Raw genomic sequence first — 26,613 nt, 5'->3', positions numbered from 1 at the left:
GGTGGGAGCTGACTTTTCAATACTGAACGAGATCTAAATAGTGTGTGGATAGGCTGTGAAGGACCTTGAAAGTGAAGTAGCTTATGTTTGATACACAGCTTAGAGTATGTCTACACTACGAAATCAGGTCGAATTTATAGAAGTCGGTTTTTTAGAAATCGTTTTTATATATTCGGGTGTGTGTGTCCCCACAGAAAATGCTCTAAGTGCATTAAGTGCATTAACTCGGCGGAGTGCTTCCACAGTACCGAGGCTAGAGTCGACTTCCGGAGCGTTGCACTGTGGATAGCTATCACACAGTTCCCGCAGTCTCCACTGCCCATTGGAATTCTGGGTTGAGATCCCAATGCCTGATGGGGCTAAAACATTGTTGCGGGTGGTTCTGGGTACATATCGTCAGGCCCCGTTCCCTCCCTTCCTCCGTGAAAGCAAGGGCAGACAATCGTTTCGCGCCTTTTTCCTGAGTTACCTGTGCAGACGCCATACCACGGCAAGCATGGAGCCCGCTCAGCTCACTGTCACCGTATGTCTCCTGGGTGCTGGCAGACGCAGTACTGCATTGCTACACAGCAGTAGCAACCCATTGCCTTGTGGCAGCAGACGGTGCAATAGGACTGGTAGTCATCATAGTCATGTCCAAGGTGCTCCTGGTCGCCTGTGTGAGGTCAATCAGGAGCGCCTGGGCAGACATGGGTGCAGGGACTAAATTTGGAGTGACTTGATGAAGTCATTCTCTTTAGTCCTGCAGTCAGTCCTATTGAACCATCTTATGGTGAGCAGGCAGGTGATACGGATTGCTAGCAGTCCTATTGTACCATCTTCTGCCGAGCAGCCATGAGATGTGGATGGCTTGCAGTCCTTCTGAACCGTCTGCTGCCAGCCAAAGATGTAAAAGATAGATGGAGTGTATCAAAACAAGAAATAGACCAGATTTGTTTTGTACTCATTTGCAAACCCCCCCCCCCCCACCCCAGCTCCCGTCTAGGGGGCTCATTTCCTCTTGGTCACACTGCAGTCACTCACAGAGAAGGCGCAGCGAGGTAAATCTAGTCATGTATCAATCAGAGGCCAGACTAACCTCCTTGTTCCAATAAGAACAATAACTTAGGTGCACCATTTCTTATTGGAACCCTCCGTGAAGTCTGCCTGAAATACTCCTTGATGTAAAGCCACCCCCTTTGTTGATTTTAGCTCCCTGTAAGCCAACCCTGTAAGCCATGTCGTCAGTCGCCCCTCCCTGCATCAGAGCAACGGCAAACAACTGTGCATCTGAATTGAGAGTGCTGTCCATTTAAGTCGAAATAAAGGGCTTCATCGTGTGGACAGGTGCAGGTTTACATCGATTTAACGCTGCTAAATTCGACCTAAAGTCCTAGTGTAGACCAGGGTTTAGTACCAAGGAGTGATGGAAAGTGTTTCTTTAAGGCCAGGGATCTTTCTAAGTTAAACCAATGAAGAATAAACAGTGATAAAAGAGAGAGTGCGTTATGGGAGTTGTAGTCCTGATGGAACTGAGTCTGTAAACTGTCAGGACAGGCAAGACACTTGGTGTTTCACCATCCCCAGCATGAAAGGGAATCCAGTTATTCTTCTTCGAGTGATTGCTCATGTGTATTCCACAAAAGTGTGTGTGCTCACCACGTGCACCGGTGCCAGAAGTTTTTCCCCTAGCAGTACCCGTAGGGGGGGAGTGCCCCCTGTGACCCCTGGAGTGGCGCCTGCCTGGTGCAGTATAAGGGGAGCTGCACGCTCCCCCCACCCTCAGTTCCTTCTTGCCGCCAGTGAAGGTGCTTCGGAACTACTCTGGTCCGGCTTTGCTGTGGCTCGATCCCCAGTACTCTTAGTTCGTTCAGTGTTAGTACCTGTAGTTAGTTAGCTGTTTAGTTAGTTTAGTCAATCAGCAAGCCCAGGCCAGGGCATGCCCCGTGCCCGGGGTTTAAGTCGTGCGGCCCTTATAGGCGTTCTATGTCAAGAAGTGACGCACAGGCAGACTGTTTGCACTGTTTGGGAGAAACCGATATCAGCGAAAGGTGCAAGATTTGCAAGTCGTTTAAGCCTCGGACCAAAAGAGAAAGGGACATTAGGCTCCGGGCCATCCTGATGGAGTCGGCGCTGACCCTGACTCCAGCATGCATCTCCGAACCAGTCCCTGGCATGGTGGCGTTGGTACACGGCAACCCTCCGGACCCATCGACCAGTTCACACTGCTCCCCATTCATGGCCAAGAGGGCCAGGAAGACTCCCTCTTCGCAGCGGCACAGAGGGAAATCTGGGACAGAGGCTAGACCCATGTTGGGCCGTCCTCACTCCGCACTGGGCTCCAGGCCTTCGACTCACATTGAGCGGAGTACCCCAGCCCCTTCAGAACAGGCCTGTCCAGATGTCCGGATGCCTTCCACGCCTGAAGCCCTCCAGGCGGCCCGGGACGTTATGTCCATACCAGTGCCAAGAGCACCTCCAAGGTCGGCCCCACGCTCCAGAGGCAAGCCACCGCTGGATCTCCGCAGTCGCCTCCGGCTCGGTATCGGTCTCTGTGGGGGGAACGTTCCCGAAGCCGTTCGCTACCCAGCGACTGCTCAGGGCAGAGTCCAGATGGATTGCCCTTGACACCTACCAGACTGTTGGCTGGGTTCCGTCCAGCCAGGATTCTCGGCATCGCTCATCCTCAAGGAGCAATCGTTGACGGGACCGCGGCAGGCACCGCCAACGGTCCTTGTCTCGGAGGGGGGGACCGCCGGTCACAGCATGGTTGTTGACACCGTTTCCACTCGGCCTCCCGCTCCAAGTCTCGCTGTCACGGGTCTGCCCGTTGAGGCTGTTTGCGGAGCAGCTGCTACCATTGGTACTGGTCCTCCATGTCGAGATCGCGGTCCCGTGGCCAATGTAGATCCTGGCACCACCGCTCCTCCCGGTCCAGCAGATCGTACGCCAGCCTGGCCTCCATTCGTAGCCGTCCTTCAATGGGCCAAGCCAAACAGCCAGCCCCGCCGGTGGTGTAGCAGGTGCAGTGGCACCGAGCGTTGTGGCCAGCCCAATGGTACCAATGGGCACCGTGGCCTCTGGCACAGTCCCCAGTGGGAGCTTGCTCGATGGCCAGAGCTTTGGAAGCACCATCAGCCTCCCCCTCCAGACCCCCAAGGAAGGAGTCGGTGGGACGTGCATCCTCGGCACCATTCCCGGAGTCTGACCAGGTGGTGGACCCTCCAGTGCCGGCCGATACCCAGAGCATTGCACTGGCCTCCTCGCCCCGCCCGGGAGGAGGTGATTGTGGTCCCGCCCCCCTCCACCCCGCAGGAGGACTTCAGGGCCCATCAAGAACTCTTAAAGAGGGTGGCAGCAAGCCTCCATCTCCAGGCAGAGGAGATGGAAGAGCCCTCAGACTCCCTGTTTAACATGCTGTCCTCGTCGGCATGAGTAGGGTGGCCTTGCCTCTCCATTAAGGGGTGGCTAAAATTTAAAATGCCCTGTGGCAGACACCAGCCTCCAATTGCAGGCTTCCAGTAGCGCAATGGAAAGGAGTTAAAGGCACTAGTGGAGGAGGGGGCAGCGGCCACTAGGGCATCCCTACAGGCAGCCTCGGATGCTGAAGATATGGCCGCACGATCTATGGCCTCCGCGGCGTCCATGAGATGGGTGCCATGGCTCCTGCTCTCTGGGCTTTCCAGCGAGGTGCAGTCCTCCCTGCAGGATCTCCCATTTGACAGGAAAGCCCTGTTTACGGAGGAGACAGATACAAGGCTGAACGGCATGAAAGACTCCCTCACGACCCTCCAGACTCTGGGCCTATATGTACCAGCTCCGGCAAGACCTAAGTTCAAGGCGCAGCAGACTCCTGCCCAGGCCACCCTCCCGAAGTATGAGGCCGCCCACAAGAAACAGCGGGACTATAAGAGATGCCTTAGAGGCCGTCTCGGCCGGCCCCCCAGCCTGGCTCCTCTAAGGGCAAGCAGGCAGTCTTCATCAGGGATCCACTCTCAATAAAGCTCCCTTTCTCCAACCGGTTGTGTGCTTTCCTCCCAGAATGGTCGCGGCTAACCTCGGACCGATGGGTCCTCAGCACCATCTCCCAGGGTTATGCCTTCCAGTTTACTTCCTCTCTGCCCAACCACCCGCCGTCCCGTCCCTATTGGAGGACCCCTCGCGTGAGGCTCTGCTCAAGCAGGAGGTGGGGTGGCTCCTAGGACTAGGAGCGGCAGAGGCGGTGCCCAAGGAGTTCATGGGCAAGGGGTATTACTACGGATACTTCCTTATCCCAAAGGGCAGCTCAGACCCATCCTGGACCTGCGAGGTCTGAACCAGTACATGGTGAAACTCAAGTTCCTCATGGTTTCCCTAGCCTCCATCATCCCCTCCCTGGATCCCGGGGACTGGTATGCTGCCCTCGATCTGTGGGACGCATACTTCCACATCCCCATATTCAAGGGGCACAGGCCATTCCTCCGTTTCATGGTGGGAAAGAATCACTACCAATTCACGGTCTTTCCGTTTGGTCTGTCCACTGCCCCCAGAGTGTTTATGAAATGCATGACGGTGGTAGTGGCCTACCTCAGGCGGCGGGGGGGATCCAGATTTTTTTCCCTATCTGGACGATTGGCTGGTCAAGGGCACCTCCTGTCCACATGCACCGCCTTGGGCCTGTTGGTAAACAGCATCAAATCCATGTTAGTCCCGGTCCAATGCATAGAGTTTATTGGGGCACTCCTGGACACAGCTTCGGCCACAGCCTCTCTTCCTCCAGACAGATTCAAGACCCTGAAAGGTCTCATCGACTCGTTTCAAAATTCCCAGTGACAACAGCCAGGGCTTGCCTGCAGCTCTTGGGTCACAAGTCGGCGTGCACATACGTGGTCCGTCACGCCAGACTCAGGATGAGGCCCCTCCAACTCTGGTTGGCCTCGAAGTTCTCCCAGGCCCCAGACAGGATGGACAAAGTCCTCACCGTGCCGGACTCTGTGATCACCTCCCTACGGTGGTGGTCCGCCCCAAACAACATGCTCCAAGGGGTCCTGTTCAGGTACAGTGCCCCGTCGTTGGAGCTGGTGTCCCCAACGTTGGACCTGGGTTGGGGGACCCATGTAGGGAACTTTCAGACCCAAGGCCTGTGGTCAGCCCAAGACCTGACCCTACATATAAATGTCAAGGAACTCAGGGCGGTGTGGCTGGCGTGTATGGCCTTCCACTCACACCTGGAGGGCAAGGTAGTCAGGGTCCTCACGGACAACACTTCCTCGATGTTCTATATCAACAGACAACGCGGGGCCCGATCCTCTGCCATGAAGCCCTCAGGCTGTGGGACTTCTGTATAGCCCACAACATCCACCTGAGGGCCTTCCACCTACTGGGTGCCCGGAACGAGAGAGCGGATCACTTGAGCAGGGACTTTTCCTTGCAACACAAGTGGTCCCTCCACCCGGAAGTGGACCACCGGCTCTTCCGAAGGTGGGGAACTCCGCCGGTTCTGCTGAGTCGCGAATAGTTCCACCTGGGATGTACCCGGTTCTGCTCTGGGGGGGGCCTGTGGAGGGGAGGCGATCTATGATTCCTTTATCCTGTCTTGGTCAGGCCAGCTTCTCTACGCCTTCCCCCCCATTCCCTCTAATCAGCAGGGTCCTGGAGAAGATAAAGACAGACAAGGCCCAGGTCATCCTGATTACTCTGGAATGGCCCAGGCAACATTGGTATGGGACCCTCACGGGCCTGGCGGTAGCTCTGCCGTGGCTGTTGCCGCTCCACCCGGACCCGCTCTCTCAGGACCAGGCTCGCCTCCTCCATCCCAAGCTAGCGGCTCTTCACCTCATGGTGTGGCTGCTCAGTGGTTAGGCGGAGAGGAGAGAACATGCTCAGAACAGGTTCAGTGCGTCCTCCTTGACACCCTCCACTTGCCGCACTTATTTGGTGAAGTGGTCCCATTTTTCTAGATGGGCGGCGGACCATGGTGTCTCTCCCGTGACTGCCCCGATCCCTTATTCTTGACTACCTCCTCCACCTGAGAGCCCAGGGCCTGGCGCCTTCGTCAGTCAGGGTGCACCTGGCAGCCATATCTACCTTCCATCCGCCAGTGCAGGGGCACACGATATTTCCCCGTGCTATGACTGGCCGGTTCCTCAAGGGGTTGGACCGTCTTTTCCCATATTCTAGACTCCTGGTCCCGCAGTGGGACCTGAACTTGGTGTTGGCTCCTCTCATGGGGCCCCCTTTTGATCCACTGGCCATGTGCTCCTGGTCTCACCTCTCGTGGAAGATGGCCTTTCTGGTTGCAATCACATAGGTCAGGCGAGTCTCGGAGCTCAGAGCCCTGACCTCCAAGCCGCCGTACACGGTTTTTATATAACCAGCTCCGCCCACACCCTGCATTCCTCCCGAAGGTGGTCTCCATCTACCACATGGGTCAGGACATTTTTCTACCGGTCCTCTGCTCCATGCCCACCCCACACGTCCAGTGAGAAGTGCCGTCTCCACACGCTCGATGTGCAACAGGCTCTGGCTTCCTACCTCGAGTGGACCAAGCCGTTCAGGAAGTCCTCGCAACTGTTTGTCACCTCAGCTGAGCATGCGAGGGGCCAGCTGATTTCCACTCAGTGGCTTTCCAATCAGATCACTTTGTGCATCCGCACCTGTTATGAGCTGGCGGGTGTTCCCCCGCCGCCCATTGTAAGGGCACACTCAACTCGGGCACAGGCCTTGTCAGCTGCCTTTGTGGTCCACGTCCCCATGCAGGACATCTGTAGGGCCGCCAACGTGGTCTTCGGTTCACACGTTCACCTCACACTGTGCGATCATCTCCCAAATCAGGGATGACACCGGGTTCAGCAGGGCTGTCCTCCATCCTGGGAACTTGTGAACTCCTACCCACCTCCAACAGATATAGCTTGCAATCACCTAATGTGGAATACACATGAGCAATCACTCGAAGAAGAAAAGACAGTTACCTTTTCCGTAACTGGTGTTCTTTGAGATGTGTTGCTCATGTATATTCCACATCCCACCCTTCTTCCGCTCTGTCGGTGTTGTCTGGCAAGAAGGAACTGAGGGTGGGGGGAGCGCACAGCTCCCCTTATACCATGCCAGTCAGGCCGCCGCGTCCCCCCCCCGGTACTGCTAGGGGAAAATCTTCCGGCACTGGTGCACGTGGCGAGCACATACACCTATTGTGGAATAGACATGAGCAACACATCTCGAAGAACATCAGTTATGGAAAAGGTAACTGTTTTTTTCCCCCATGTTTGTCTTGCAGGGAGCCATGGTCTTTTTCTTGTGTTTTAATTGGACTTCATTCAGTTTTGTAAACAAGCCTATCTGAGGCATATTGAACTAGTAGTATTGCTGCTTGGCTTCAAGAACCGTGCTGCTAATTCTGTGTTGCCAACTCTTGTGACTTTTTTAACGTGAGTCTTGAGATGATTGGTGTGTTTCATGAGACTGCAGCTCTTGGGATCAAGTAACAACCTGAGAATCTAGCCCTCATAGTTCAAGTGAAAAAGTTGAGAATGTGATCAGAGTGTATCCTAAAAGGCTCAGAAACCAAAAGGGGAAATAAAAAGAACCTTGGATTTTTTTATCATACTTTGCAGACTCATTTATTATTTTGAACACTTGATTGACAATGCTGTAATCTGCAGCACTTGAATCTGAGTGGCAATGAACTCATAGCATTTGTTAAAACTAGGCATAGTAACATCTCTGCACTCCTGTCCTGACTTGTCGTCGTTATTCTGACTTGAGCTTCTCCTGAGCACAAAGCCAATTGTGCTGAGCTGTATAGTGATTTTGACAGAGGTTTAGTGAGGCCTCGTTCAAGCAAGCAACTAGGAATTAGGGACTGCTGAGTTTTATTCCATTGATTTAGGGTAACCCTAGGCATGTCACTAACTTTTCTCTGCCTCAGTTTCTCCTCCGTTGATAGGGGAATAGTCACCTACCAAATGTTTATAAAGTGAATTTAGTTCTTTGGATGAAAATGTCAAAACTACAAAACTGGTATGTATTACTTACTATCTAAACAAATGTCCACAGAGGAGTGGAATGTGACTATCAGTATCGCTTCACTTGTGACCTTTCAGGATTTAATTGGAAACAGAAACAAGAACAGTGAATAGCCAAGCTAAAGTGTTTGACCTTGGTAAATATATCATGTTGTGATTTTTCACTGGCAACCTCACACTGATGCTGTTAACCTGATTTGGAGTACTTAGCGGCTGTGGTTTTACCCTGTGTTCCTTCTTCCCCTTCTGAAGAAAGTAAATGCCATGAATCTGACTGATTTGTTGTATCTTCCTGTTAATTTGACTTTATTTCAGATGATTGTAAGTTTCATACCGTTAACACTGTAAGTTGCTCCTGTTGGTCAAGCCTCTTAACAGCCCCTCATTGAACTGACTCTTCTATCTTGCAGTGAGCACAAAGATTCCTCGGAGAAGAAACACAAAGAGAAAGAGAAAACCAAACACAAAGATGGCAGCTCAGAGAAACACAAAGACAAACACAAAGATAGAGACAAGGAGAAACGAAAGGAAGAAAAGGTAGGTAGTTCTTTAATGTGGGTGGGAAGGGGCAATTCTGCTTTAACTGTTGCACTACATGAAGACACAAGAACTGCTTCTAGTTTTTAGTTACCTAATAGTGGAAACTAACCCCAAATTAAGTTTGAGACTTAAAGCTCAATATCTTGTAAGCCACAGTCTCTAGGGGCCATATCCTCAACTGGTGTAAATGGGCACAGTTCCACTGAAATCAATGGAGCTGTGCCTACTTACACCACTAAGGTTCTTGCTCTACATCTTTCCTATTGTAATTCCACTCTGAAATCAATGTCAAGTTTAGATTCATAATTGTCAAAGGTCAATTTAGATTAAGTTCATTCTATGCAACAGCAGGCTTCAGTTTCCCAGTATAAGATGTAGCAGATATTGTACTGATAACTACACTTGACCTTTGCCAACTGACACTAATGGAAGGCCAGAATGTAGCTGATAACAAAGATGTAGGCATCCTGGGTGTGCTAAAAGGACTAAGTTACAAATAGTATGAGCACTTGTTCCTGCTGCAGGTTCTCTGTCCCCTTTTCTCTTTCAGAGCAAATCTTCTGGTGATGTAAAAATAAAGAAGGAAAAGGAAAATGGTTTCTCCAGGTAAGAAAGTGAGTCTGGGGTCTGTAATCTGATGTAGCAGTTTGTCATGGTTTTGCTTTGTTTCCCAATCCTCAAATTGTTATGGCCCCTCCCACCCAGTTTGTGGAGACAGATGCTCTGATATTGCAGTGACTTCTTTCCTCCATATAAAGAGCCCCCATCTCAAGCAAATGGATGCACTTTTGGGTAATTGGCTGACTTCCCAGAAGTCAGTGATGGGAAAAGACCTGTTAGGACATCTGGTCTATTCTATGCATTCAGGATTGTTCCTTACCATGGATTCTTGAATGCTATCATCCAGTGATCTGGAAACTAGGTTCTGCCCTGGGCAGAACCGACTCCTGGAAATGGTATTAACTGGGAGCTAGAAGAAGTCCTTACTCTGCTGTAAAGTGGGTGTCGTGGCAAGCATTTGACTCTCTATGCATTTTGTCTTCTGGAGTTGGGGTTGATAATGCTACGCCCCAGGTACTTGCTTATCTGAAAGCAAGATCGAGGGACTAGGATTTCAAACCCTAGTTTGTAAAGAAATAGCAAATGGCCACTAGTTAAAATTTAACAAAAAAAATTGAGAAAATTTGTCACTTATTCTACTCTATTGACTTCCTAATCCTTAAAGAACCATCTAGACTTCATGAATATTGAATTGTACCAATCACCACTAGATTTACTTGTAGTTCATTTACTTGTGAATTTTTAATAGAAGTGCCATTTATTTCTTAACATCTGACAAACAATAAAGATTTCTTGTTTACTCCTTTAAATCCAGTTCTCAGATCATGAATCTGGGTCCTGTGACTGTTTTTCAGTTTGGGGTGCCTGACCATCTGCTGTGTATTGAAATAGATCTGCTGCCTTGAAAGTAGTTTATATCTAGGGTTGGAAACCTCAAACCCTCCCTCCCTCTCCCCCTTTTTTGTTTTTTGGGTTTTTTTTTTGGGGGGGGGGGGCTGTCTTTAGTTTTATGCACTACTGAGAATTCATCCCAGTCTCACCTTGGTCTGAAGTGGAATTGTGGCAGGGAGGGTCATGAGAAGGAGCCTGCCTGTGCTCTACCTGATTAGAATCATATGCTTATTTTGAGTATCTCTTCTTGATACAGTAGTTTCAGTTCTCAAGTAGCAGTATTTGAACATGTAGACTCTGCATTTAACGCTTTTTTCTGACTTGGTAGAGGAAAGAGAAATGCCCCTCTCCAAGGACCTTTCAGAACTATATCTTGGAAATGCAAACCGTAATTATCATAAGCCAGTGGCAATTGCCATAAACCTAATACAGCGCACGGTACCTTTTGTTAACTCCTTCTGATGGAACATGCTGCCTATAGAGGTTATGGAAGCTCCTTCACTTGGTTTTCAAAAGGAGACTAGATAGCCATCTGTCTTGGATGGTTTAGACACAAAAAATCCTGCATCTTGGCAGGGGGTTAGACTAGTTGACCCTTGTGGTCCCTTCTAACCCTGTGATTCTAGTCAGACAATTGAGCACTGTCATAGTTTCACTGAATGTATGTGTTTTAGGCCTGGTCTCCACTAAAAAGTTAGGTCGACCCAGCTGTGTTGCTCAGGGGTGTGAAAAATCCATGCTCCTTAGCACTATAGTTAAGCTGACTTAACCCCTGGTGTAGATAGCGCTGGGTGGATGGGAAGAATTCTTCCATTAATCTAGCTGCCACCTCTCAGGGATGTGGATTACCTATGCTGATGGGAGAACCCCTCCCGTCGGCATAGGTAGTATCTGCACTGAAGTGCTACAACAGCTCAGCTGCAGCTGTGCCACTGTACCGTTTCAAGTGTAGACAAGCCCTTAGCTGGAAACACTTGGCCCTCCCATACTAACGGAATTGGCTCAGCACAGGTTCCAGCTGCAGCACTTTGTGTAACCAGTGCATCGTTACCTCCTCATGCCAGTTCAAGACTTTTCCCAGACTCTCACTGTTGGTAACCCAAAACAGGCTAATAGGGAAGTAATTTATATTTCTCCCACTGAAATGTTCCATTGTCAAGCTCACTAGAAGTATGTCACCTTCCAAAAAATCTAAATTACCCAAAATAAGATTTGGAGGATGCAGGGGGAAGCATTATGGCCTGGGTTACATCTTGGCAAGCTAGATGTGTGTTCTCGGGAACAATGTGGTACCCCGTTTATTCCATTTTGCATTGTCTGTCTCAAACTTCATTTCCTATTGCCAACTGCTTGGAGATGTTTCTGCATGAAGATTCCTTGTATAAAGCAGACAACATTTTAATAACAGTGATGATGATAAAAAGCCACAGAGCTCTATTTCCAGGGAGAATAAATTGTACAGGGTAAACGAATACTTTTTTTCCCTATGGTGATACTTTTCAAACGTCTGGAAGCTTAAGTCTTGGTTAGTTATAAATAATGCCATAAAAATGGCTCCTTGTAACAGCACATATCTGTTCTCTGTCTTCTGAGTTACATCTGCCAGCGGCACAGAAGCTATACAGCTGTGAAAGAGCAAACTGTCCTGTTCTGCCTCATCAACACAATTGCCAGCTAAATTAAGATTCCAGAATGTCTCTCTCTGAGGGTGATGTACAATGCAGACTGCTGCTTGATTTCTCTTTTCCCATTCCACCCAATAACAAAATCTGAGTGTTGACTTGGAAACTGAGCTAATTTGATACAGAAATCATTTCAGGGAATGTGAATAAGAAAGCTCAAGATGTTGCTCTTAGAGTTGCTTACCTGACCAGAATTGCATTTAGGGCGATTCAGAAGTAGTTAGATTTCTGATTCCTTTTGCAGCTTATTTGTTTTATAAAGATAAGTGAAATGCTTTTTACAAAAGCAAAGACTGAAATTTAAAAACAAGTTCATTAAAAGGACAATATCTTTTAAAATAATGTCTTAAAATTATTTCTGCTCCTAGCATTATGGCACATTAAGACTGAAAATGTTATGCCTAATTTAATATTTATGTTGTCTGTTTGAGAGCGTGGGGAGAGCATGCACATGTTGCACTCCTGCAGCTTAGATATTGAAAATAGGCTAATTAGTGTAATTTTTTGTTGTTCATCTGTATCATATCTAGTTCTCACAAATTAGTATAATGCTGCAAGGTTCTATTTGCAAATGCTGTTTTTAAAATCAAACTTTTCATTTGAGATACTGTTTTTAACAAAGACTCTGGACTTCTGTTACTTGATGATGTCCCTGTTTCGCAGCATAAATGCATAGACTTCAGTAGTTTTTAAACAATACATTTGTAAATTTTTGGAAGCTGCACTGTGTTTACTTAAAATATAAGCCTCAGAGTAACCTAGAACCCTAACCTTAACACGTAAAAAATTGCTGCATTCCTTGCACTGCTTTAGGTCTTTTGGATAGAGTCAGCAATTGTGGGGGGAATTGCATACTCCCAGACAGTGTAAGGGGTGTAGCTCCCTACACTGGTGCAGGTGCTAGGAGAAATACAGAACTCTGCACTCCAAGACCAGCCAGCAGTATCTCTTTACAGTTCACTTCTTACATTGAATCGGTTCTGTTTTCAAAAAATTATTTGACTAATTGTTCTGTATTTAAACAAACAACACTCTGCCTTTTTCCTTAGTCCGCCACGTATTAAAGATGAACCTGATGATGATGGCTATTATGCATCTCCCAAGGAGGACTCCAAACCCCTAAAGAGACCTCGGGAGGAGGACGAGTAAGTAACTTGTGTACTGTGCCTGTGTGAAGAGAATGGTTTAGACGGGTTTTGGGCCTTTCAGAATGAACAAGTTGGATGTGGGACTGGGGATCTAGATCCAGATTTTTTTTCTGGAAGATAAATTTGCTATGCTTAATATCTACGAATGTTCTAGGTGTATTTTTGATCTGGTACCCATGCAGCCCTTTTGCAAAAGTATCCTTTGGTGTGCTCTGTGTCGAGGAGGAAAAGGTGCCGTTAAGCATTGCAAAACTAGTGAATACAAAATCAAAAAGCAGGCAGAGAAAAGGGACATGGGTATTAAGAATGTAAAACGTAAATCTGAGTAAGAGGGGCATAATCGTTCACTAAGTGGCTGCAGTAATTTCTGCTGCGCGGTGAAATGACTGCACAGGAGAAAAAAAGCTTTGTCAGCCCTAATTTCGCCTGTGCTGCTTGGCATGGATTCCCCTTTAAAAGGGTCTAAATATGTTGTGAGTTATCCCAATAATTTAATCAAAATGCACACCTAAGACTTACAGGCCATGTGATGTCCCACAGTAAAATGGGCTTTTTGCAAAGCACAGCTGTATCTTATTGTGACCCATCTGAGTAAATCACTGCCATTACTTATCACTGCTACTGAGTTGAGGAGCACAGTCATGCTTCCATACTTAGTAAATGACGATTACCACAGTCCCATTTTTCTTCTGTTACTGTGTAGTATTTGTCAATTTCCAAAAGCAAGATGGACGTGACGTTAGAACTTTTCTTCTATAAAGTCAGCCATTGCCTTCTGCTTGATAAGTTTTAGTGACTTTCCAGTCCAGTGTCTGTTATGGAAGGATTATGACCCCACTAACACTATCGTGGCATTGTTGAACGAACTGGTACTCAAGAAGTGAGCTGATTGGAGTGAAGTGACATCTGATTGTTAGCAGTGACAAGGAAAAATGAGTGAGATGGGCTTTTTCCCCCAAAAAAGTCTCTTGTAAAGTGTTCCAGTCTTTATCTGGTATTCTTCTCAGTGGGTGGCCACTAATGCCTGGGAATTGGCTCACTTGGAGTTAGTGAAGTTCGCTAAATCTTTGCACGTTCAGAGGATTTTTCACATCACAGTTTCAGATTTGTAAAGGTCATTTTAGGGGTCTGTTGGCTGTATGGTGAGGGGCAGAGCTTCTGAATCCATTCCAGCAAAAAAGTGCTCTTCTTTCTTTTGAAAAACTTAGTGAGGACCCCACTGTAAGTTTGGGAGGATGGGGAGCATGGGTGTCCATCCCAGAGGTGTTTGTGAATTTGCACATGTAGCCTTCATGCTTATATGTAAGTGCATATCAGGAAACGAAGTGATTTTTTTTAACTGGTCCGTGTCTCTTACAGTGATGAGTATAAACCCAAAAAAATCAAAACAGAAGATATCAAGAAATCAAAGAAGAGGAAACAGGAGGAGGAAGAGGTAAATTGTGAGAAAAAAGTTATAATTTCTGGATTTAAGAATGGAGTGCTTGTGGTATTTTGTAGAACAATGAAAGCTAATCTGTCTGATGTCCTATTAGCCCAAATAGGAATTTAAGGAGTGTTTCTACCCTGAAATAAATGGGTGATTTTTAAGACTCATTCAAGAAGATAACTTTCTAAGGTCATGTCTACACTGTGGGACATTATGCTGGTATAATCCTGTAGTGTACATACAGTCTCGAGTGATGTAAGGTTTTTTCCATCGCTGTAGGAGCTTCACCTCCCAGAGTAACAGTAGCTAGGTCAACAGAAGTAGTTTTCCATTGACCTAGCTGTGTCTTCCCGGGGATTATATTGGCATAGCGATGGTGCCCCTGGGGGGCAGATTTTTTCACACCCCTCAGGTTTCAGAGTAACAGCCGTGTTAGTCTGTATTCGCAAAAAGAAAAGGAGGACTTGTGGCACCTTAGAGACTAACCAATTTATTTGAGCATGAGCTTTCGTGAGCTACAGCTCACTTCATCGGATGCATACCGTGGAAACTGCAGCAGACTTTATATACACACAGAGAATATGAAACAATACCTCCTCCCACCCCACTGTCCTGCTGGTAATAGCTTATCTAAAGTGATCATCAGGTTGGGCCATTTCCAGCACAAATCCAGGTTTTCTCACCCTCTACCCCCCCACACAAAAATTCACTCTCCTGCTGGTGATAGCCCATCCAAAGTGACAACTCTTTACACAATGTGCATGATAATCAAGTTGGGCCATTTCCTGCACAAATCCAGGTTCTCTCACCCCCTCACCCCCCTCCCAAAAACCACACACACAAACTCACTATCCTGCTGGTAATAGCTCATCCAAAGTGACCACTCTCCCTACAATGTGCATGATAATCAAGGTGGGCCATTTCCAGCACAAATCCAGGTTTTCTCACACACACCCCACCCCCATACACACACAAACTCACTCTCCTGCTGGTAATAGCTCATCCAAACTGACCACTCTCCAAGTTTAAATCCAAGTTAAACCAGAAGTTCAAGTTAAACCCTGACAGCAGGATTGTCTGGCTATGTAGACTCCCTCCTCAGGCCCTACGCTACCAGCACTCCCAGCTACCTTCGAGACACCACTGACTTCCTGAGGAAACTTCAATCCATCGGTGATCTTCCTGATAACACCATCCTGGCCACTATGGATGTAGAAGCCCTCTACACCAACATTCCACACAAAGATGGACTACAAGCCGTCAGGAACACTATCCCTGATAATGTCATGGCTAACCTGGTGGCTGAACTTTGTGACTTTGTCCTTACCCATAACTATTTCACATTTGGGGACAATGTATACCTTCAGATCAGCGGCACTGCTATGGGTACCTGCATGGCCCCACAGTATGCCAACATTTTTATGGCTGATTTAGAACAACGCTTCCTCAGCTCTCGTCCCCTAAAGCCCGTAATCTACTTGCGCTATATTGATGACATCTTCATCATCTGGACCCATGGAAAAGAAGCCCTTGAGGAATTCCACCATGATTTCAACAATTTCCATCCCACCACCAACCTCAGCCTGGTCCAGTCCACACAAGAGATCCACTTCCTGGACACTACAGTGCTAATAAACAATGGTCACATAAACACCACCCTATATCGGAAACCTACTGACCGCTATTCCTACCTGCATGCCTCCAGCTTTCACCCTGACCACACCACACGATCCATCGTCTACAGCCAAGCTCTGCGATACAACCACATTTGCTCCAACCCCTCAGACAGAGACAAACACCTACAAGATCTCTGTCAAGCTTTCTTACAAGTACAATACCCACCTGCGGAAGTGAAGAAACAGATTGATAGAGCCAGAAGAGTTCCCAGAAGTCACCTACTACAGGACAGGCCTAACAAAGAAAATAACAGAACGCCACTAGCCGTCACCTTCAGCCCCCAACTAAAACCCCTCCAACGCATTATTAAGGATCTACAACCTATCCTGAAGGATGACCCAACACTCTCACAAATCTTGGGAGACAGGCCAGTCCTTGCCTACAGACAGCCCCGCAACCTGAAGCAAATACTCACCAACAACCACATACCACACAACAGAACCACTAACCCAGGAACTTATCCTTGCAACAAAGCCCGTTGCCAATTGTGCCCACATATCTATTCAGGGGACACCATCACAGGGCCTAATAACATCAGCCACACTATCAGAGGCTCGTTCACCTGCACATCCACCAATGTGATATATGCCATCATGTGCCAGCAATGCCCCTCTGCCATTTACATTGGTCAAACGGGACAGTCTCTACGTAAAAGAATAAATGGACACAAATCAGATGTCAAGAATTATAACATTCATAAACCAGTCGGAGAACACTTCAATCTCTCTGGTCACGCAATCACAGACATGAAGGTCGCTATCTTAAAACAAAAAAACTTCAAATCCAGACTCCAGCGAGAAACTGCTGAATTGGAATTCATTTGCAAATTGGATACTATTAATTTAGGCTTAAATAGAGACTGGGAGTGGCTAAGTCATTATGCAAGGTAGCCTATTTCCCCTTGTTTTTTCCTACCCCCCCCCCCCCCAGATATTCTGGTTTAACTTGGATTTAAACTTGGAGAGTGGTCAGTTTGGATGAGCTATTACCAGCAGGAGAGTGAGTTTGTGTGTGTATGGGGGTGGGGGGGGGTGTGAGAACCTGGATTTGTGCTGGAAATGGCCCACCTTGATTATCATGCACATTGTAGGGAGAGTGGTCACTTTGGATGAGCTATTACCAGCAGGATAGTGAGTTTGTGTGTGTGGTTTTTGGGAGGGGGGTGAGGGGGTGAGAGAACCTGGATTTGTGCAGGAAATGGCCCAACTTGATTATCATGCACATTGTGTAAAGAGTTGTCACTTTGGATGGGCTATCACCAGCAGGAGAGTGAATTTTTGTGTGGGGGGGTGGAGGGTGAGAAAACCTGGATTTGTGCTGGAAATGGCCCAACCTGATGATCACTTTAGATAAGCTATTACCAGCAGGACAGTGGGGTGGGAGGAGGTATTGTTTCATATTCTCTGTGTGTATATAAAGTCTGCTGCAGTTTCCACGGTATGCATCCGATGAAGTGAGCTGTAGCTCACGAAAGCTCATGCTCAAATAAATTGGTTAGTCTCTAAGGTGCCACAAGTACTCCTTTTCTTTTCACACCCCTGAACACCACAGCTATGTTGACTTAAATTGTAAGTGTAGATCAGCTCTAATGCTCCCAGACTAATCCATGTAGCACGCCCCTCTTTCCGTACAGATGCATTTATCAATGGAAAAAGGAGCTTTATTAACTTTTGGTATTGGCACAGATGATGTGATACAGCTCAAAGGCAAAGAAGTTGGTACATGGTTTAGCTGTAACAGTCTCAAAGCAGCTGCCGAGTGCTTTTTAAAAGCCATTGTAGATCGGCCCTGAGGTCCTGCCCTGTTTGGAAAGGAAATAGAAGCTATTAAAATGACGAGATTTCAGCTACTTGCTGGGCAGGAACAGTGCTCCAGGATCCCAGTCTGCTGGCAGAGGGATGCTGGTGAAATGTATTTTTTGAGTGAGCAGTTCCAATTGGTGTGCTTAGCTCTTGAAGGTGTAGTCTACCCTTAAAAGCTATGCTGAAATAGCTGTACCAGCAGAGAAAACCGTAGTGTAGACGCAACTTGCCAGCAGAAAAGTGCTTTGGGCTGGTAGGGTTTATGGGCAAAATCACTCTTTTATGCCAGTATAACTATGTATACACTAGGGCTTTCAAGAGCACAGAAATGTCACAGAAATTTACATCCCAATTCGACATTGCTATACCTGCAAATTTTCTAATGTAGACATGGTCTAAGTAAGAGTCTTTCTATTTTAAAAATATCTTGTTGAATAAAACGTAGCTGTGTTTTAATAATCCTTCTGCCTTTCCTCCTTGTCCTCCCTTTGTAGGACAACAAAGCCAAGAAAACTAAGAGCAAAGATAAGAAAGTCCCTGAAGGAGACAACAAGAAAAAGAAGCAGAAGAAAGAGGAAGAGCAAAAGTGGAAATGGTAAAATCTCTGTGATAAATTAACCTTTTGTCATTCTCTGCTTACCCTCAAATCCATTATATCGTGCTCTGACTAGAGATTAAATAAACAGGGACCTGCAGATCCACTATCTTTTACTGTTGGCACATATCAAGGTTTGTGTTCTGAATGTGTGGTTTAATTTTCAATAACATTTTTAAAATCTCATTTCAGAATATTCATTCTTTACGTTGAAAAAATCAGAACTTCAAGTGCTACGATATTCATTTTTCAGCTTTTCTGAGCTGCCTTAAAATGAACTAGTTTCCTTCCTATCCTGGAACAAGTGATCCAGAAGCTGATGGATCCATTCTCTTCCCTGCTGTAAAACAGAGGCTACCCATAGTGATCGGACACTAGGCGTTTCCTCCATCATGAGGCAATATGAAAGCTCCTCCGTTTATTGATGATTTAGGTTTATTTGGTTATGTGCAGGTATATTAATTGGAGACGAAGCACTGTCACTTCAAAGGCAAACCTGATCCTGGGAACTCCTTAAACTAGAAGGATACAGTTGAAATAATTTTGGCTTTCACCTCCGTTTATTACAGTCTGATCTCAGCTGTGCAACAATCTCCCTTCACAAAAGGGATACTACCTAAAGAACACATGAATGAAAGCTGATCAACACATTCTATTTGAGGTTTTTAAAAGCATTTAAGATTTAATCTGTCAAATCTGGAAATACAGTTTGAATGGGAAGCATTTTTCCCCTGCGCAGAATCCAAAAAGTAATGTAACTGGAGTGACTGAAGTTCAACGTTCACTGACATTGGCATTTAAAAATATAGATCTACAAATAAATGAGGATTCTCGAGTTTGAGTGCAAGAGGGAGAAAATTATCTGGCTCTGGGATATGAGAGGCACCTGTGTTGTTTTCCCCTTGAAGAACTTGTCAGCTTGATGACTCAGCGGATGAATTTTTCTTTACGAGTGGTTTTGTACTGGCATCTCAGATACAATCCAGTGTTGTCCCCCAGAGTATGTGTAGGGTAATGAATATTCATGTATTTGAGGACTGGCCCTCATCATTCCCTACAGTTTAATACAGCTTGGCTTCAAATGCAAATATTTTTCCAGACTCCTGTCATCTCAGCACTCTGTAAGACCTTCGAATGACTCAACTTCGGAGCTTCCATCTACCTCTTCCCTTTGAGGGGTTATTGTGCTGTTTTATTAGACCTCCTTGTTGGGAAACCCCTCTTAGTATTCACCTTGCATTGCTCAGTTTCACCCCATCATGCCTTGCATCACCCTAAAATAACTCCTCTTCCTCAGAGTGTTTACAGCCTTCAAATATTTGACTCCAATTGTCATGATTTCAAATGCAACGCTGATCACCAAATGTCCTTGTATGTTTAGGTTTTACTCTTTCATCCTAAGTGTATCATTTGAGCCCCTCCATAACATGCTGGTGCTTTTCTCTGAATTCCCTCCTAGCTTCCTGACCTCTTTCTGGTCTGGCTTTCATCTATTTCAGTTTTAATGTAACCATTAGTACATAAAGAACTGGTGATCCAGAAATGGTTTCTTGCCCTAACAAGCCTCTCTTCTGCCTTTATCTCAAGCAAACCTTCCTGGTTTTTGTCTCTGTATCCTACTAGTTAATTTCCCCCTTTTATATCATAGTCAGTATTGTCAGGAAGCCTTTATTGGAAGGCCACAGAACTTTCTACTTGCCTGTCTTGGCAGCATAATTCCAGTTAGCTGTGCCAGAGCTCAGCAAATTGTGCTGACTGCTGAGCAAAGCTGTATTTGAAAGTGCAAAACCCGGCAGTTGGTAGGAATGTCCTTCTGCTGGTGTTTGCTTGGTCCATCTGCAGCTTTTTATAGCATGTCTTTTGTGAAATGGGTTTCATCTCCATCTTGTAGCACTTCAGACTCAGCTCTTCAAGGGATTTTGTTCCATGCCAGTCAGTTTTCTGAAGATCTGAATTCTTTGTGTTGTTTTCTCTAGTGCTTGCCTTCTTGCGCATCTTAATTCTAGTGATTATGGGATTGGCATCACCATTTTACAACCAGGGAAGCTGAGGCACAGAGGTGAAATGACTTGCTCAAGGTCACTCGGTTAGTGGCAGAGCTGCAAATAGAACCCAGGCTCCTGGGTCCCAGTCAAGTGCTCTATCCATTAGTTGCACGCCCCTGCTTCAAGAGCGATGTCTGTCCAGTCTTGAGCATCCCTAATTGGAATGTGGATTGAATAGTTTTGCTGCTGTCTTTGAGTTACTTAGTCAGAGGAAGCACATTCTTTAACATGAATTTGATTCTAGAGCACAGAATTACAGTCTGAAGTCCTCTAGCATGGAACAGCCTATTTGAAGGCACAACCACTTTGGAGTCAGCTCAACTTCCAAACCGGAGAAGTGCCCCCACAAAACAATGAATCTAACCTCCAACATCACTAGAGAGTAGGATGGCTTCAGTGGTACAAAATCTCTACAAGGGAATGTCAGGAGCGGTGTTGGTGAGGGGACTAGTGAGGCAAACAAACATTAAAAGTAATAGTAGCAAATCTATCCTAAAGTATTGCAACAATAACGGCTAGGGCTCCGTGTCTGTCACAGAGGTCGCAGAAGTTAGGGATTCTGTGACTTTCTACAAACTCCATGACTTCTGCAGGGGCCAGTTTGGCCTACCCCAGGGCTGCCCAAGCAGCTGGCTCTGGGGCCGGCTGCTCAGGTGGCCCGGGGGACAGCCATACCGGCTGCTGCTGAAGTGACCCGGGGGACACAGCCTCACCAGCCGCTGCTGGAGCAGCTCTGGGGACAGCCACATCGGTCACTGCTCCGGCAGCCTGGGCAGCAGTCCCCAGGCAGCCTGCCACAGCGGCCCTGGTCCCCCTTAAGATTTAATCACAGGTACAGGTTCCGGGCCGTGAATTTTTGTTTATTGCCTGTGAGCTGTCCATGTCTTTACTAAGAACACCCGTGACAGAATCATAGCCTTAGTCATGGCAGACTATCTCTTTCCCTCTTCACCGCCAAATAGCCACTATTCAGGAGTCACCTTTTTCTCCGTGCTGGAAACTTCAGGTTAGAAATCGCCTAGTACTACAGGTTCGGGTCTCAAAGTGATCAGCTCAGCCTTTGCTCTTGCAAACTGGATACGTCGAGATGTGCGAAACATAGGCTGTCTCCACTGCATAGCACTGCGGACTACGTGGGGTGTGAATTGCAGTGCTTGCCAAAAGGCTGCACTGTAACTGCCCCATGTGGAGCCTACTGGCTCAAACTAAGAGGTACCTAGTTCACATTAACATAGCCCTAGAGGGCTAAATTGACATGAACTAAAATTTACCTTTTAGTTCGTGCCAGCGGCGTACATGTGGGGCAGTTACAATGTAGCACTTTTGTCCACCCTGCAGTTCACACCCACATGGTACAAACTGCAGTGTCATGAACGGAAGCCCTCGGTTCGTTGGTGTCTTTACTCTGAGGCTTATAACAATTGAGATTCTGTCTGCTCTGCTTGGACACAGAGGATCTCACTGCACATCTTGTAAAAGTAAAGGTGGGTCAAGGTGCTTTGGCCAAAAACAGTATCATCCTATCATAGCAGTGTGCTATGTCCCAGTTGATTCCTGGTCTCCTCTCTGGCTGTGGCTGCATTTCAGCCGTGCCTATTGTGACAAAGTGCCTCCTCTATCTTGGTGGATCTTGCGCTTATGGGTGGATTTGCTTGCCTTTGAGCTTCACAGCAGGCCTCAATTTGGGCATTTTCATGAACCCACAGTCCAGGACAACTCCTTCTGTGTCTGACCAGGAGTTGGGCGGTTTGTGGGGAACCCGGGCCCACCCTCTACTACGGGTTCCAGCCCAGGGCCCTGTGGCATGCAGCTGTTTAGAGTGCCTCCTGGAACAGCTGTGCAACAGCTACAACTCCCTGGGCTACTTCCCCATGGCCTCCTCCCAACACCTTCTTTATCCTCACCATAGGACCTTCCTCCTGGTGTCTGATGATGCTTATACTCCTCAGTCCTCCAACAGTCCATGTTCTCACTCTCAGCTTTAAGCACCTCTTTCTCCCAGCTCTCACATGCACACCACAAACTGAAGTGAGCTCCTTTTTAAAACCCAGGTGCCCTGATTAGCCTGCCTTAATTGATTCTAGCAGCTTCTTGATTGGCTGCAGGTGTTCTAATCAGCCTGTCTTAATGGTCTCCAGAAGGTTCCTGATTGTTCTGGAACTTTCCCTTTTACCTTACTCAGAGAAAGGGGACCTACTTAGCCTGGGGCTAATATATCTGCCTTCTATTACTCTCCTATAGCCATCTGGCCTGACCCTGTCACACTATATGGATATAGGCTAATAAGCACTTAGGGCTCCCTCAGAGAGAAGCCTTATTATATATTTATATGGTACCTGTCTCTTATACAGTGATCCTGTTATCTAATTAGGGCTGCAGCAACCAGCACTTATTTGTGCACAACATTTCCTGCGTTGCTGCCAGTACATGTATGTCTTCTCCCAGCTGATGACTCACTCCAGCATGAAACTGGCTAGGGGCCTGGGGATACAGGAATCAGGAGCAGCATGGAGAAACATGGCATTTTTTTGTCCAGCAAGTTGGCTGGGTGATTAAGAGATCGAATGCTGTGACAGGATAATAGTGTCCCCCTGCTGCATAAATGCTAAGGTGAAATAGACTATTTTCTCAGCAGGAGATCCTGTCCCAGTGGTATGTAACAATTACTTTATTGCCACTTGTCAAGGTTCTTTCCCCACTCTGAACGCTAGGGTACAGATGTGGGGACCTGCATGAAAACCTCCTAAGCTTATCTTTACCAGCTTAGGTCAAAACTTCCCCAAGGTACAAAATATTCCACCCTTTGTCCTTGGACTGGCCGCTACCACCACCAAACAAATACTGGTTACTAGGGAAAAGCTGTTTGGAAACGTCTTTCCCCCAAAAATACTTCCCAAAACCTTGCACCCCTCTTCCTGGACAAGGTTTGGTAAAAAGCCGCACCAATTTGCCTAGGTGACTACAGACCCAGACCCTTGGATCTTAAGAACAATGAACAATCCTCCCAACACTTGCACACCCCTTTCCTAGGAAATGTTGGATAAAAAGCCTCACCAATTTGCATAGGTGACCACAGACCCAAACCCTTGGATCTGAGAACAATGAAAAAGCATTCAGTTTTCTTACAAGAAGACTTTTAATAGAAATAGGAGTAAATAGAAGTAAAGAAATCCCCCCTGTAAAATCAGGATGGTAGATACCTTACAGGGTAATTAGATTCAAAACATAGAGAATCCCTCTAGGCAAAACCTTAAGTTACAAAAAAGATACACAGACAGAAATAGTTATTCTATTCAGCACAATTCTTTTCTCAGCCATTTAAAGAAATCATAATCTAACGCATACCTAACTAGATTACTTACTAAAAGTTCTAAGACTCCATTCCTGTTCTGTCCCCGACAAAAGCAGCATATAGACAGACAGAGACCCTTTGTTTCTCTCCCTCCTCCCAGCTTTTGAAAGTATCTTGTCTCCTCATTGGTCATTTTGGTCAGGTGCCAGCGAGGTTACCTTTATCTTCTTAACCCTTTACAGGTGAGAGGAGTTTTCCTCTGGCCAGGAGGGATTTTAAAGGGGTTTACCCTTCCCTTTATATTTATGACACCACTATAACAAAAGATCAGTGCAGATGTATGGAAGGAGTGTGGTGTGGTAGTTTGAGCAAAAGACTGGGAAGCCAGGACTTGGGGCTCTTCAATTTGTTATTGGATGTGTCATTGGCCATTGATTAACACCAGAAAAGTCTCTAAACCTTTCTGCCTCAATTTCTTCAGCTGGAAAATAGTAATACCTACCTCATGGTTATTATGGGACCTAATTAATTATTGCAGTAGGAGCCTTAGGGCACCTTTGTCCTTATCCTTTGTTTTGTGCTTGCCTTAGAGAACATGTTCTCTTTATTATGGAAGGAAAAAAAAAAAAGGAAAGGAGCGCGAGGTGACAGAGGGGATTAATTAATTAGTATTTCTTCTCTGAAACACCTGAGTTTGCTTAGGTCACAAGTGAAAATCAATTTCTCTTTGTCATGTCTATCCTTACTGGAACATCTGTCCACATCAGAAAGTGATCACGTAATTTGCTGCTGTTGTCCATATTTGTTCTGAAGAGATCTTGGACTGGAAGTTAGATGAGGGCTTCGTTAAACTGACAGTTTGCTGTAAAGAAGCCTGTACTATACCTGGCATTCAGTCCTTTCCTTTCTTAAGTACACATGCATGCATTTGTTTGGTGAAGAACATGATGGGCTAATCTCATCCGTGCTGCAACTCAGTTGAATATAACTCTGGCATAACAGCATTAATTTGTGTCTGGAGCCTGTTCCATGCTTTTCAAAAAGATGGCAGTTGGTGTTCTAGGTTTTGCTTGTGTACTGCTCATTGTGAACTCTGAAATGCAGTGCAGTGATTGCTTACTGTTTTTATATGTCACCCTCCCGTGTAGACACTGAAATGATGGCTAGAGGGTGAGTTTGTATCAGCTTGTCGGTCTCTCTTTAAAGGTGGGAGGAAGAGCGCTATCCTGAAGGTATTAAATGGAAATTCCTAGAGCACAAAGGTCCTGTGTTTGCTCCGCCATATGAACCTCTGCCTGAAAATGTCAAGTTCTACTATGATGGTAAGTTGTTAAGGGTTCACGCTTACTGGGCTAGACTGTGGCATCCTGAATAGGAGATGAGGGTTCTCTTGCGAAGTAGTGGGGTGAGGTGGTGGTCCAGGCTAATTATTTGCTCTATAAGCAAATTCCAGGGATCATAAAAAGAGGAATAAGCTTTATAGAAACAAGGAAACCTCTGTTAGAATCTATTTGGATTGAAATAAGCAATTGTATTTATTTTCACTGTGATCACAAGGGTACATGTCACAGCTCATGTAGCATGTGATAATGCTTACACCATAAGTGACGACGTTTGACCAAGGCACCATGTTGTTGTAGTTATTTTTCATTATTGCTGGTCTTCCTTGGGCCCTCATCCTTCTCATTCAGTGTTGGGGTCTCTTTTTTCAAAATTATTATTATTATTAATTCAATTGCAGCTTTCTATATCCAATTAATTTTTCCTATAACACCTGCCTGAAGTGATCGGAATAAAAGGCAGAACTTATTTTAATATAAATGATGATTTGGTTCCTGCAGGTATGATCATATTAAATGGAGGAACATATTAACCAGGGATTAGATTAAGTGACAGGTACTTGAGTGGATGAAAATTGAATTTTTCACTCTAAAGCGGCATCTGTCTGTAAAATTGCTTCAGAAGCAGTGGGCTGTTCCCATGAAACATTGTGGAAGTTTTAAAATTAGAAGTGGTGAGATTCTTTTTCATCAGTAACACGTTCAAACAAATGTCCAAGCCACCCCAAAGACCATCTCTAGGAAAATGAGGTGTTGAATTCACACACACGCTATTGTGAGAGATCTGCTCAGCATCCTACTGTCTGTGCTCAGGAGACATTGTCCAATTCAGAGATTACCCTAGAATAACTTCTAGCCTTCAGTACTCCACATTTGGTCAACCACCTGCCAGCTTCCTCTGAGTAGAGGAGTCCATCCCAGGACCAGTCCTGCTTTTGCAGCAGAATGCCGGCTTCCATCTGACAGGGTGTCCATAATTACTGCCTGAGCTGTTGCTAGAGCTCCCAGTCACTTGCAGCACCAGACTCCTGTAAAGGAGCTGTGGACGCCGAAGTAGCCTGTTGCTCTTGTTTTTTAAGCAGAGTTACTAACTTCAGGGCTCTTGATAAATTCCATAGTACTGAAGTTGTAGTCCCATCACAGGAAGACTGCTCAAGCCTTTGAAAGAAGGGAAAGTGAGGGATGAAATTCAATCCAAGCAAGTCTGTTTCTGCAGTTCTGTTTACGAAATAACAACCGAGGCCAGTAGTTACTCTGTGCCAACTGTAGGCAACTTTTGAGCAATTTTTAATGGGATTTAACCCCCAAAACATCTTACCAGCTGATCACTGGCACCTTTTTCAACCTTAACCCTTTTTCCTTTACAACCTTCTGTTTTGCTGCTTCCTGCTATAAGTAAACAAACAGTGTATATTTGTTACAATTAAATTAACAGCAATCCTGTTGGTATCTTAGTTTCTAGTGTGACGTATTCAATCATCTTTGGCCTAAGTGAGCCTTCCTTTGCTATGTTTTGTTGACTTAAGTTCTTTAGGTTGGGCAGATAGTTTCCTCACTTTAATTTTTGCATATAATGTAAATCTTTCACTTAGTGAATCAAGAGGACTACATTTTACTTCCCCAGTATTT

The 26,613-nt window shown here is 46.2% G+C and overlaps 1 protein-coding gene across 3 annotated transcripts in view; it reads left to right on the top strand.

Annotated features, from left to right (window-relative positions):
* Positions 1-26,613, top strand: part of TOP1 (DNA topoisomerase I) — an 88,360-nt gene that overhangs the window by 42,943 nt on the left and 18,804 nt on the right. For 2 of the 3 annotated variants that reach the window (XR_012154700.1, XM_073309736.1), the window contains exons 4-9: positions 8,393-8,519; positions 9,073-9,128; positions 12,706-12,801; positions 14,164-14,239; positions 18,207-18,307; positions 24,851-24,966. Coding sequence is in view for 2 of the 3 variants with exons in the window: in XM_073309736.1 (XP_073165837.1) it covers positions 8,393-8,519; positions 9,073-9,128; positions 12,706-12,801; positions 14,164-14,239; positions 18,207-18,307; positions 24,851-24,966 (572 nt within the window). In the remaining variant the exon portion in view is untranslated. Of the gene's footprint in view, positions 1-8,392; positions 8,520-9,072; positions 9,129-12,705; positions 12,802-14,163; positions 14,240-18,206; positions 18,308-18,502; positions 18,705-24,850; positions 24,967-26,613 lie in introns of those variants that run through there. The other variant, XM_073309737.1, reaches the window with a different exon arrangement.

The sequence above is a fragment of the Lepidochelys kempii genome, chromosome 13 (genome assembly GCF_965140265.1).
Source record: "Lepidochelys kempii isolate rLepKem1 chromosome 13, rLepKem1.hap2, whole genome shotgun sequence".
Lineage (NCBI taxonomy): Eukaryota > Metazoa > Chordata > Testudines > Cheloniidae > Lepidochelys > Lepidochelys kempii.
Note: the sequence above shows the minus strand (reverse complement) of the source record. Positions and strands in the feature narration are given on the sequence as shown.